Source organism: Tachysurus vachellii, chromosome 1 (genome assembly GCF_030014155.1).
Source record: "Tachysurus vachellii isolate PV-2020 chromosome 1, HZAU_Pvac_v1, whole genome shotgun sequence".
In the NCBI taxonomy this organism is placed as follows: Eukaryota; Metazoa; Chordata; class Actinopteri; order Siluriformes; family Bagridae; genus Tachysurus; species Tachysurus vachellii.
This window is the reverse complement of record NC_083460.1, coordinates 28,760,631-28,775,386: the sequence shown is the minus strand read 5'-3', so window position 1 is coordinate 28,775,386 and position 14,756 is coordinate 28,760,631. Positions and strand designations below refer to the sequence as shown.

General features: G+C 38.0%; 1 protein-coding gene across 2 annotated transcripts in view; it reads right to left on the bottom strand.

Annotated features, from left to right (window-relative positions):
- Nucleotides 1-14,756, bottom strand: part of si:ch211-51h4.2 (uncharacterized) — a 117,788-nt gene that overhangs the window by 24,018 nt on the left and 79,014 nt on the right. For both annotated transcript variants that reach the window (XM_060864784.1, XM_060864790.1), the window contains 2 exons: nt 14,612-14,752; nt 7,172-7,214 (listed from right to left, as the gene is read on the bottom strand). In XM_060864784.1, coding sequence (XP_060720767.1) covers nt 7,172-7,214; nt 14,612-14,752 — 184 coding nt within the window. The remainder of the gene's footprint in view (nt 1-7,171; nt 7,215-14,611; nt 14,753-14,756) is intronic.

Sequence of the window (14,756 nt, the reverse complement as noted above, 5' to 3'; positions counted from 1 at the left end):
GAGCACTGCTTCCCAAAATTTGCACCTTTTCCTCTTTAGCTAGGCTCTACTAGAGCTTTCACCCTATCTGAACCCAATAATAAGCACACAAGTCAAGTCCCTGGGACATCAATCCATTTCATCTGACAACTCCACATAGCTCTCTCAGGACTGTGCCATTCGATGCTACCCTCTGAATAATGAATGGGTCTCAGCTGTTTTAAACTCATGCTCAAATGCTTCTGACAGATATTGACCTGGAATGATACTGAGAGAGAATCCTTAATGCAGCGGGATTGGTGGGAACAGAATTTTCTGTCACAAGTAAGTTGTCATTTTGTGTACAGAAGGCAAAAACAAAAAGGACTTTACCAAAAATGGCATGATACTCTACATACAGTAACCAAGTACCGAGTACATAGCAACATGTTTATTTATGTTTTTATTGCCACTGTATTTCACTTAAATTTTTGAAATAGCTATAAACTAAGCTTGTAACAAAATCTAAATATATTAATGGAAATGAACAGAATGTCTAATCAACTGATACAAATAGGTGTAGATACAAATACTTGCATTATTTAGAGTTTTTTTTATTGGTTATTATTATTTTTATTATTATTGTTGTTTTGGGTATCTGATTGAATGGTGTGGATCGAAACTGGAATTCACTAACACACTCAATAAAAAACGTAATCTTTACTTTCATGCAGGTGAGCAGTCAGATGTGAAGCTTAGGAGTGTGTTAAGGTGGTTGTGCTACTTTAAATTAAGCTACTAGTTTGTTTTTATTTTTAAATAAAATTAAATGTATTATTTCACTGCGGGACTGGGTTGAGTTCATTGGTAGATCCCAACACTTATAGTTTAGGCCACATCCATCTTAGGTTTAAATATAAACATAAAGTCACAGACATAAATGAACAGCTATAGATTACTCACTCTCTCACTCATTTTCTACCGCTTATCCGAACTACCTCGGGTCACGGGGAGCCTGTGCCTATCTCAGGTGTCATCGGGCATCAAGGCAGGATACACTCTGGACGGAGTGCCAACCCATCGCAGGGCACACACACACAGACACACACACACACACACACACACTATCACTCACGCAATCACACACTATGGACAATTTTTCCAGAGATGCCAATCAACCTACCATGCATGTCTTTGGCCCGGGGGAGGAAATCGGAGTACCCGGAGGAAACCCCCCAGGCACGGGGAGAACATGCAAACTCCACACACAAGGCGGAGGCGGGAATCGAACCCCCAACCCTGGAGGTGTGAGGCAAATGTGCTAACCACTAAGCCACCGTGCCCCGCTATAGATTACAGTATTTTTATTAAACCCCAATCATAGACAGAGCTTTCTTTGCATTGAGAATTGTAGTGCTTAGTATTAAATATTAACACTACATCAAAAGTACCACAATTGTGTTTCAATCCCAAAATTTGAAGCCACGGCACATTTTTCTTTATTGGATAAAGTACCACAGGCAGTTCACATTTGACAATGAGTCACACAATTAAAGACTTGCTGAGTTGTTGAATGTTTTCCTTCAAGCCCTGATAATTTCAATTTGCTACAGTTTAAATCATAAGTGATTCCAAGCACCACTTGGCACTATAATGCAGAGAGAGAGAGAGAGAGAGAGAGAGAGAGAGAGAGAGAGAGAAATGGGGGGGCATCTAATGTAATGACACACACCAATCATAACCAATCATCATGGTGGTTCTGGATGAGCGAGCACAAAGATGGATGATAGGCAAAAGACAAGAAGAGAAAAACAAGACCCTCAACCTTCACAGGAGGCTAAAACAATTTCTTATTAGTGTCCATTATGAAAGTGGGAGGAGGACAAATTAAGCTGATTTGTTAGCTGAAGGAACAGAGTTTTTATTGAATCTGTGTGATGCAGGATAATAGTGTCATTTTAACAAGTATATTTGTTGATTAACAAAATGCCCTACTAAAGATGCCATGTGAACTGTATATTACAGTGTAGGATTACCAAAGTTATGATACCTTAAGCAGTGCCTCAAACCAATGGCCCCAAGCTCAGTCTAACCCACCTGGTAATGTGAAACATAATATGCTCAGTTCATGTAAGTGCTAGCAGAAGTGGTACGTTAATCTGTCAGCTGTCAATCACATCACATACTGTGGGTATGTACTGTCACTAAGTCCCTTAAGAGAAATAGGGTTTCTGTAGCATTGAGCATGCAGTGCACTCACACATACCCACACACTATGAATAATATCTATGAATAATGTATGGACCTGGCGGGAAAGAACAGGAGGCAAATACAGAAGCAAACTAATTACAACCTGAAAACACAGCCATGCAGCTCCACTATAACACCTCACACTGTCTGTCAATCATCCATGTCTAAAACACTCCTTTTCTGCCCTGCACCCATCACGGCTTGGGAGGCGTAGGTTTGGCTGAGGTGATATTGGGTGTTTCTGGAGTGATATAAGATGGAGATTCACACCGTGCTGACAGAATGAGAGCACCATACACACTCTCTAGACTCTTGAACAGTGCAGTATATGATCCTCTTTTAGTAGCCTTACTACTGAGAGCCAGAGGTAACAAAAAGAAAAAAAAAATCAAATAAACTGATAAGTCTGATTAATTTATGTATCTGATCAAATTCTCTGCTGAAAATATTGTACAGAATCGATCAGGGTGAGTCTGGAATGGCCGCGTTAGCTCTTCCATCAACGCATTTATTTTTACAAACTCAATACAGGGCTGGTATTGAAGCCAGACCGCAGACTACATTTGGGTTCCCAAGCTTTTTTACAGTGGACTGCAAGTCACAACATTTTTGACTGCGGTGTGTGGGCGCTGTCATGGGAAGATCAGCTTTATGGGGCATTTGTGTTCTGGGCTGGCTGAAGTTATAAAATGGTTAATTATGTGGAGAATAAAACACAATGGGGCATGCTGCTTGAGGAAAATAGGAAAATAATAAACAACAGAGTGAGTGGTGTTTAATCTTATTTATTTGGAACCAGTTATTTTCCAATAACAGTACAAGGGCTGTCACTACCTCTCGATTATAAATAATCCTTGAAAATTTCATGTAATCAAATGTTTGGTAAATGAGGCTCAAGAAGGTGGCAATAATGTGAAACAAAATTTGATGTACAACAAACCACAAAGAAGAGCATTCAGCCTCACGGTGGAAAGCAATGTGGCAAAGTCTACATATATTGTAAAGGGGCAGTGGCAGCTTAGTGGATAAGATGATAGGTTACTGATCAGAAAGTTATGAGGTCAAAAACTCAGTGCTGCCAATCTGTCATTACTGGATCCTTGAGCAAGGCCCTTACCATCACCTGCTCAGTTTAAGTTTTCTGGACTTTGAGTTGCTCTGGATAAGGGCAGCAGCTAAATGCTCTAAATGTAAAATGAGCAGGAAAAACAAGACAACTTGTCTTAAAACATGTCACCAGCTTGCTCCTGATGTATCTCTTACCTTAGCAAAAGAAGCTTAACAAGACTTTGTTTGGTCAAATAATACGAGCAGAATCAACTGATATACATAGTGCTAATATCAGTATTGTATAGAAAAATTGAAGTGTGTGATTGGTAAAGCTGTAGAACCAATACGAACATACAAGCAGTAAGTGACTCTAGCACGGATACATAAAAAGCAGCAGTAGCTGTTCTTCACGAGTCACTTCGTTGCACACGTTTGTTTGCTGGAGCATGAAGGCTTCGCTTAATGCATTGCAAATGTCACCAGCAAGGCAGTCATGACAAGTGACAAAACCTCCTTGAACATGGCTTTGTGCTGCCAACCCAGACACCACAGCATAAAAGGAACAATATTTACCAACTCATGGGAAGAGCAAGCTGCAAAGCTGCTTCACTCTAGAGGCTCAGCAGAGCCATTAAGCATAATGTCTCTACATATCTGCCTGCTGCGCAAAATATTCATTACCTTTTGCTTTTTCCTTTATTCATATTTAACCCGGCATATGTCATGCAGTGATGCCTGTTTCAGTAGAAGTACCATTACTACTGCTGTTCTCTAAAGGGCAAAGAATGTGAGTAAATGACAGATGGTTTGATAACAAAGCCTTTGCTCTGTGAAAACAGGCAGATGCCTAGGATAACATCGAAGTTATGCTAATAACATACAAGAAGCATTTGACACATTGCAAAATGGAGCAAAGTATTCAGTCAAACCTGATAAAACAGCATCAGGGGCTTAACACTAATTTTAATTCTGCATTCTTAGAAAAAATGGGTGTTTGGTTTGTTTTCATTCATTCATTCATTCATTCATTCATTCATTCATTCAATATCAACCTCAGACTGGACTACATTCCCAAATAAATAACTTCAACAATTTTTTATAAAATTTACCTTTTTAAGAAGGTTGAGGTACATAAAGGCTAATTGCCCATCATTTTATTAGGAACACCAATCATGTGGCAGCAGTGCAATGCATAAAATCATGCAGAAATGAGCCATCACCTTCATTTTATGTTCAACCATCACAATGTTGGAAAAATGTTATCTCTGTGATATTCACTGTGACATGATGCAAAATGATGCAATAAAGAAAAAACTTCTAGTGATCAAACAAACTTGCTTGAATTCTACTGCTGCTGACCATGTTTATCCCTTTATGGCCACAATTTACCATCTTCTAATGGCTACTTCCAGTATGATAAGGCACCATGTCACAAAGCAAAATACGTCTAAAACTGGTTTTACGAACATAACAATGAGTTCAGTGTTCTTCAGTGGCTTTTCCAATGACCAGATCTGAATCCAAAAGAAAACCTTTGAGATGTGATAGTATGAAAGAACGTCTGAAAAATTTGCAGAAATTGTGTGATGCAATCATGTCAACATGAACCAGAATCTCACAATAATGTTTCCAACAACTTGTGGAATCCATGCCATGAAGAACTGAGGTTGTTTTGTGTGCAAAGGAAAGCTTTACTCAGAATTAGTACAGTGTTACTTATAAAGTACTCAGTGAGCACACAGAGAAGAGGTTTATGGTTAACGTGGCATGTAGAAATACACTGACATGCGACATGTATATTTATGGTTCAACCAGGGGAAGTGCGTCTGTTGCATAAACGGAAAACTTGTGGGTTTTATGATAGGTTTATCATAATAGAGTTTATTCAAAATATATGTCACTTGTAAACAATATAATTTTAAACAATCCAATTTTAAACAATAAAGTTCACTTCAGATCACCTGCTGCTGATGAGAATGGTCACTCATGGAAAACCTGGAGCTACATGGGATTACTATGGATGGTACAACATAACCATAGAGATGGCCTTGGACCGATGTTCATTATTAAAAGCTCTATAACAATATAACTATATCATCTTACATGCAGTGATCATGTGGGTTCATCTTTAATTAAAAAATAAAAAACAATGTACCGGCATTTGTGCTTCTGTGGCTGAATCATTCTGTGATTGCTTAAATACCTGAACTGTTAAATACTGCTTAAGATAGATAAATAAAAGTTCTGTGGTTTATAACTGATCATGTAAGGTTTCTTTCCTCTTCCACTTTTCAAAACAAAGATACACCCATACTTTCTTCTCTTTGTTTTGGCTCAGACACTGTTCTTGTTCCCTTTGATGTAAATTCTTGTGTTGTTCATGTCACACGGCTCCTTAGTATAAACGCTCATGCTACATCCAGTTGGACACCGACGTTAAGGCAGATACATTAAAGAGTACAAATCAGCTCTTTGTAGATAACAGCTAGCATTTTGTTTTCTTTCACTCTGCATTCAGTCTCTTGCTCTAGTCACTACAAATGTGTTTACTTGGTGAAAGGCATGGCAGCATTAGCACTCCTGCGTCAGGTGTGATTAGCTGCATTTAAATGATGAATCACCGTGCATGGCTAGGCTGAACCATTTGCACCTCAGATCTCACAAATGCACTTCCAAATAAACGCAGTATTTTTATAGGATCGGTTTAGTCTGAGAATTATTCTCCCCGATAGTTCATTTTCTCAGAAATAAACAAAGACCAGAGACCAAAACAAACACTGTTCCCAGCTGTTTGCGGACCCTCGTCGCAGTTCCACTGCTCTCCTTGCTCTGACGCTAACTGTTTGGAATGGATATATTAATACCCATTACATTGTTACTATAGCTCAATCAAGCTGAGAGCAGCACAGGGAGGGATGCAGGAGTGTGCTTGAAAATATTTATTCATACATAATTCATGTGTGACTCATGTCCTTGCCTGCCTGCAGGCCTCCTGAGCTCAGGCCGTGGGCACAACACAAGAAAAGAAGAATTTATCACACTTGAGCTGCATTAGCAATGCAAAACATTGTACACACTACAGAGTTTACTCTTAAAGGGTAAAGGGTTATCACATGAGTCTGCCACATTATCACAAAGCAAGTCCTTCTTTTTATTTTCTCCTCTGTCGTGTTCCATTTAAAAAAAAAGAAAAGGCCATTCATAGCTTGTTTTATTCAAAATATATTGGGCTATAATAAGGATGAAGGAAATGAATCAAGATGAGCAATCTAGAGAAAACAACATCCTCATGTCAATCTTAATGTTTTTTTTTTGGAGTGAATCACTTCCTGTCTGTTTTTCCCATTATGGAAAATAATAGTAGCAGTTTTTAAATTAAAATCGAGTTCTATCATCAACAAAAATTATGATCTATTCTACTAACATCCCTCCTCTTGTCCAGCATTAACAGGGTCGACTCTGGAGCCACCTTGGTTCTGACCGGGATAAAGCAGTTACAGACAATGAAGGAATATTTTCTATAACAATTATATTGGACTATTTCTCTTGCCACATCTTTTAAAATAAAATTAAAGAAAACTTTTTTTTGTAATGACATGGAGTAAAAAAAAAAAAATGCTGGTTCCTCTCAAGGTTTCTTCCTCATGTAAGAGTTTTTCTTTGCCACTGGTGTCTCTGTATTGCTCATTAGGGATTGAAATATACATGCAGTTTTTTAGAAAGCTGCTGACAAAGTCTGTTGTTAAAAGCGCTATATAAGTAAAACTAGATTGAAAAAAAAAGAAAAGAAAAAGAAACATGAAACACATTAGGAAAAAAGCACTACTTGGTTTTTATTCTAAAATTCACTGACAGCCCCAGATATTACAATTGCTGACTATTACAGTTTTTTGCCAGGAAAATGTCGTCCTACCTTTGTTAGAGGTATTGTCGCAATCTCTCCAGCCTTTTCAGACCTATAGAAGGGGGGAACAATTTGCAAACACATTAAAAAACTTCACTATGGTGTACATAAAACTATACAACACCATTTAAACTTAACGTCGTTGTGTATGTAAGTGAATGGCTAATATAAATGCATTGAAATGCCATTATGTTATGCTAATTGAGAGGCAGTACAGATGGTAACGATCAAGTACATTCTAGTTAAAAGATCATAATCACAATAGCAAGGGTGATAAGTTTTGCCCTTGAAATGCAAAACCACAGAATGAATTTTTGCAAATGTTAATAAAGGTTTTATTTAGGTTTGGACCTGAGGGTAAAATATATCTCTGTCTATTCTACATAATGGCTTTCTGGATTGATCTTCCACTTCATTTCTTTCAATCATTGTTTGAAAAATTTTCTACTTAGGGTTTTCTACTCAGGGTTTTCTACTCAGAACTGGAGGTGTCTCTATGATGGACATTTTCATCATCGCTACATCTTGAGCTAAAGCAAAGGCCAAATTTGTACTGAATGCTAAATAAGTGGATTTGTAATTGAAAGAGGGATCTTTTTATTCACATTTGGCAGGCACTTTTATCCCAAAGTGAGACGGGATCCAAGCACGTAAGTATGCAGTTGAGAGCTAAATGGTTTGCTCAAGGGTCCAAATGTGGCTTTTTTGGGAGTCATGGGATGAACTCTTCAGCACAGAACTCTAACCATTCAGCTATCACTGACCACTTTAACACTTTGTGAAGCTTTTATGAGATGATGAGAGATGAGATCAGAACTTTTATTAATCCCCTGTAGGGAAAATTCTAGTAGACAGAGCAGTGCAAGAAATATCAATGGGAGAAAAACTTTACAATCAACCTACAAGGAAAAGAGTGCAGAAATTATATATATAAAATCAGTGCATATCTACATATGCTTCTCTCTCTCTCTCTCTCATCAATCTCTTTCCTTGACACACACACAACACTGGAGTGGAGTAGGAGGTACTGGGTAGAGTTATATTGTAGAATCTAATGGGCTGATGGTACAAAAGAGCCTCAAGACATCTTGAGGCATGTGGCTTTTTTCTCATCCTTATTCCAGTCAGTACTGCTACTGAATAGTGATCATATTTCTACACAAACAGAATCCTTGAGTGCACTCTATTATTTTTCACCATTAAAAACCTGTTCACAGACAGGTGTAAAGGGTTGGACGACCAGACCAGTTCATGCTTTTAGTACGTACGGTTTACAATAAGTTGCATACTTCTTACATCTGTCCTTAGCTCTATGGATCTTGCAGTTGGTTAGCATGCTAACTGTATTAGCCATCACTCACCAGCAGGCCACAGACTATTCTTGTTGCTTAGTACAGCACTCACTTCTCAGTGCTTCAAATTGAACTAGTGTCAATTTGGTGAAAAATCATCTATCTGTCTATCTATCTATCTATCTATCTATCTATCTATCTATCTATCTATCTATCTATCTATCTATCTATCTATCTATCTATCCATCCATCCATCCATCCATCCATCCATCTATCGGGTATCCTTGTTCCAGTGTTGTAATGGAAGAAAGGAACTGCTACACTATTGTACAGCAGATATATTTAAAACAACAATCACAATGCTCCACAAAATCCATCAGTATACAACAATGGCTGACTATTTATCTTCCTTAATCTACTTTTAAATACACATCTGTCTTTGTCAGATTCAAGTGGTGTTTGTGCTTTAAAATATTCAAGTAGTGGCTTTCAGAAGGGAGGCAGGTAATGCAGTGGAACCGCCAGTCTCTCAGATTCCCTGTGACTCCCTGTAAATCCAGAACCAGCAAAATTTCTCTTGGTTTTAATTATTTCTTTCTCTGAACGCTCCCAGATCCTTTTTCTTCTATAGCCGGTGGATTGTGTGCAGTGTTCCGTTGCTGACCTCCAATTTCCAAAATGTCCCAACGGCTTTGCCAGGAAATCAGATGCCCCACATTTTTATCAAGCTCTGCTGCATTTGTGGCTTTGTCCCCAAGTCTTTGTCTAATTTCTGCAGCGCAGGCAAATAAAGTCCCACAGTGCATTTGAATAAGGCCATTGCTGGCTTATAAAAAAATAAAAAAAACAAACAAAAAAAAAACTCAATATGAAAAAAGAGTTTTTTGAAAAATAGTTAAAAGGAACCCGATAAGAAATGAATTGGCTGCAACCTTAAATCTGATTACAGTCACTATTACTGACATAAAACTAGAAAACTGTTCATAAACAGTTCTTCAAATGGTCTACCAAATGATTACAGAGAAATAACACAATATATCACTAGCTTGGAGAATCAATTTAGATTAAGTAAAGGAAATGTAATCCTTCTTAATCCCTATACGAAGGTGAGTCAATCCGAATAAACAGAGCTGACCAGCAAGGCTACTGTTCTTGAGTCCTCATTAGAGAGCTGCAGCTAGGGAGTTGAGAGGAATAGAGAGAGAGAGAGAGAGAGAGAGAGAGAGAGAGAGAGAGAGAGAGAGAGAGAGAGAGAGAGAGAGATCTTATGTTGTATACCTGGCTGTAAGTGAATTATTAGGGAACAGATTCAACATTTTATCAGTGGGCATGTTCTTCAGTAGATTTTTACTTTACAGTTAATACATGTTGCATTCAGGAGTGTATATGTCTTGGATGTCTATCAGGATGAGATTCATATCTGAGATGCATATCTGAGTTCATTTTTTTCCCCATCCTTCAAGTCTGCAATGCCTCAAGTTAACTGCAGGGGTCTCTGTTGCTCTGTGCATCCAACCAGTTTTTCTTTCTTAAACAGGAGCACTACGCCTTTCCATGTCTCTCTCTCTCTCTCTCTCTCTCTCTCTCTCTCTCTCTCTCTCTCTCTCACACACACACACACACACACACACACACACACACACACACACACACACACACACACACACACACTCATATTTTCCTTGTGAGGACCTTCATGTAAAGGTCCTCATCATTATTAATTAATGCAGTTAATTAATGCTATGCCTACACCTAAATCTAACCCTAAGCTTAACCTCAGTAATCAGAAAGAAATCTCTTGGTTGCACTAGCTTTTAGATAAAACTGCAGATTTTGTAAAGACTTTCAAAAAAGGGTTTTACAAAACAAACAAACAAAAACTTGTTCCTTGTGGACTCTCCAAATGTCCCCATAAAGTCAAAAGTTTTCATATATTTCAGGTATTCATATCTTTGTGGGGACACGATTATATTTAATTTATTTCTCTTGTACTTTGTATTTACGTATTCTAAAGTTCAGCTAAAAGAATTTCCTTCGGGATTAATAAAGTTCTAAGTTCTCACTAAGAAAAACATGACCCCAAACAAACCAGCTCCAAATCAACCACCACCCACCTTCAGGACCTTCCACTGTCTAATCACTAATGCTATTATTAACACTATACCCATCATTGTGGTCCCCATGAAGATATACAAGACATAAAAACACCCATTAAACCGAAATACACACACTGCCTTTATAAGGACCTTCCAATGTTAGATTTAGCACAGGAATAAGCTGTAATAATAATAATATTATAATCATCATCATAATAAGTGATTTTACTAACGAGTGATGCAGGAACACAGACAGATTGCATATGAAAATTAGATATAATTATACCTCTGACCCAGCTGAGCTCTCATACTAAATGAGAGGGGAAAACGTAAAATAACTAGGTGGACTAATATTTAAATGTCCCTAATTCTTGATGAGTAATCAGAAAAGTGTCAGAAAAGCCTTCTACAAAATAATGACATTAAAGCAAAGAGGGCAGAAACAGGGTTCGCTGGAGAGACTCAAATGTAATCTTTTTTATCCCACATTATTATTAATATTTATAATGTTCTCTAACCAACAGGACTACACTGAATTATTCAGACATAAATCTGACTTTAAAACACTGTCTAGGCTTTGTCAAAGACTCAGGAAGCTGACAGGAGGAGCTGTCATTATACATTATTTCTCACTTCAACTGGATAAGGGTTGATTTAAGGGCGTTTTCACACTTGGCTCAAATACCTGGCACAACTCTGAACCCAAGGTTCATCATCCCACATTTGTTTTCACACAATTTCCTTCCAGCATGCAGATCAGTACTGCAGTGTGATACATGTTATTGTTTTCTGAAAAATAAGAGACAATAGGCACATCCATTGATTGTTTTTATCAATACAATTGAACCCTTTTTTCTAATACTCATGTGAACTCGACATTTTCAGTCAGTATAAAAAATTATATTATTTTATCTCCTTCAAGTATGTGTCATGATTCAGCCTGGACTTTTGGCCATGTGCTACTGTTGTCGTTCCTCGTCACGTGTCTGCCCCGCCTTCGTCTGCTCCTCCCTGTCACCACACCTGCTCCTCATTGTGTCATCATTGTCTTTTATATTTAAGTGAGCCGATGCCGATGGCAGCGTGGAATCATTAGTTATGTGTACCCCTCGTCATGTCTAGTCATTGTTAAATGTCGTCATTGTATTGTTTTAGTTATGGTCATTTTGTCTTTGTCATCTTTATTTATTAACCCCCCCTCATTTGAAGCTATCCTGCGTACGGGTCTGTCTCCTTCTATTCAGGTTGTGACTGTAAGATCGTTTTGGAAATGATTACGCCTAGTATGCTAGATAAAAACAGAACACTTATGAACGAAACTAATTCTTCTTAAAGCCCTGAGTGTGTTCTTTCATATGCACCATTAAACACTACTTTGGAGTGTCATATGACAAAGAAATTCAATATTGCACAGGGGCACAAAAACAAAACAGGCAGAAATTCCATTATTTGGGGCCTCTGGTAAAAATGTTAAAATGCTTCACCATTTGTTTCTTTATATTTGCTAGTGACTAACCTCTGTGCGCTGTGGTTTTGTCTGACCTGCTAATAATATAGCTCCTACAGACTAATTGTATGAATGAACTTTTCTTTTCTTAACCATACAGGAGGTTCTATAATGTCCAGTCATACAGCCAAGTCATACACATTATTAAACAAGCAGCTTTTACTCATTATGGCGTCCCAGATCATCAAGTTCATTTGGCCTAAAGATTTCCTGTGCATTTAAGCTTGAGAACAGTATTCATAAACAACCAGATGTACTGCACAGAACCTTGTGTCTGGAACAAAGCTTACATTTCAGTGTAATGTAGATTAAAGGCCTGATTTGAACGTGAGGAATTTGTACAGCACCGATAATATCTGCAAGTTGATGTACTATGAAGGATTGTGTCCTTCAAATGTCTGTTTTGTGCATTAATACTGTATGTTGTATACTACTGAACGATCAATTCTGTTTGGCCAGAAGGTGTTGATTAACTTTTCATTACAGCAGGTCTTATATCTTATTCGAGCTGCAGGGTTTATAATAATAAACTTGTTTTAATATACTGTATATAACATGTAATATCAGTTCTATATATTAACAGTGTATTCAGGAACATGTATGGTGGACGATCCACATAAACAGATTACAGTCCGTGTTTGTTTCGGCATTTATGTAAGGAGTCTCCAGTGTCAGCGCTGTCTAATAGTCAAGTGTAGAGCTGGAACTATAAGTTTTCCAACATGCAAATGTCATGAAAGCTGACAAGCTGATTTTTTGTCAACTCTTTTTATTACCTTCAAGAGAGGAATAAATGAGTGGCCAGAGAGGAAACAATGATTGTAGCTGTTATAAGGCAAGTGTACCTTTTTGCCTATAATAAATAAGAAAATTGTTGGTGTAGTCCAAGATCTGTCCTGTATAAGGAATACATTATTTCAGGATATGCTGGTTTAAGAAAATAATTAAATTTGGAGTGCTAAATGTAGCATCACACAGTGGCATTGTTGATTATTTTTATATTGCAGCCTATAGCCTGTGTATTATTCGTAATATGTGCAATGGGTATATGCCTGAATATACAATCTGGACATCGCTATGTAAATAGATTCATTGTGCACCTGAAAGTCACTTTGAGAATGATAACGGTGTGTGTAAATATGACTAAAGGGCAGGTATTAATTGGTTTAAGCTCTGTTTAAACCACCTACATGAGTAATTGATTAGATTGCACACATAAATTAGTCTCTTTATATCACAGTAGAACACATGGAACACATTCAAAGTTTTTTTTTACCCTAAAGTCTAGGTGACCATTAAGCATCATGGAAGCTTTCAATTATACGTTACAAAATGTAATGTTATATTAATCGGTGTACAATATCTATCATCTAGAGGCACAACACAACAAGCTGCTGATCTCATTTGTTATGTGTTCTCATGTTTCATTAAAGGTGAATCACCATGACCCTAAACATCTGGTATCTCACAGATGCCTAATATCAGCACTAAGGATTCACTGTGGAAGACCTAGTTAATATAGTATCCAATCACCAATAGTTCTCATGGATTCCTATTTGTTTAAGCACCTTTTGGCTATGTGTAAATGTCATTTACACACGAGAGCTAACACAAGCTGAAGCACTCTGTACTAAAACTATTAAAATTCAGCTGTTTTCTAAAGAGTGTACATTTGGTTGGGGTTGAGCAGTTGTGTGTGTTTTATTGAACTGGAACTGTCTGAGAGAGTTTTTCTTTTACACTTAATACCAAGAATAGCTTGAAGCCCTGTTATTCACTGTTCCAGCACTTCCTATACAGTATGTTATTTGTTTCTATGAAAGACTTCATCAGCCACGTCAGCACTGGAGGTGGAGCAGTGATTAAAAGCCAGAAGATGGACTACAGTAAGTGGCTCAATTAGTGACAAAATTAGGAACCAGATAGCTGGCAGCATATCCTGGACACAAACGAGAACCAGTGACACATCTGGTCACATCTGATGCCTAGCAAGTGGAATGTGTTGTATGTTGTTATATCTTGGTGGAGACAAATGTTCCCATGAGGATAGGAATATTAGGCAGTTTTGACCCCATGAATTGGGGGTTTGACCCCTTGTTTTTAAAAAAAAACTCATTTCATTTTGGTTAGGGTTAGGAAGGTCCTCACAAGTATAGTGGGAATGTGTGTGTAGATAGAGGGGTGTACTGTATGTGTGTGTTTGTGTGTGTGGGTGTGTGTGTTTGTGTGTGTGTGTTGGGGGGGGGGGTTTGCAGATGTGGGTATGTGTATTGGGGGGGCATGCTTTTAGATTTCATATCTCCCTACATGAACAAGAAGATCTGAGAGTTTGTGGGAAAATTTGGCAGAGGCCAAAAAAAGCAAAACTCAGTGAGACAAAATGTTTCATGTTGGTTACTAAAGTTAAGGTTAAGGTTAGATTACGGTGGGGCATACTATTAATTAACTGCATTAATAATTTTCACTAAGACAAACATGTGTATGCATGTGGTGCGTGAGTGTGGGTGTGTGTATTTGTGTGAGAGTGTGGGTGTGTGAGTGTGTGCACACTTACTCCTCCAGGGAGATGTTGGAGTAGATAAATGTGTGTGCCGGTCGAGTGGTCTCCATCCGGACCAAGCTGGTATTTAAGAGTTTCTCCTCCAGGACAGGCTTGACAGCCATCTGGGGAACGATGTCTACCACTGCCCAACACCTGT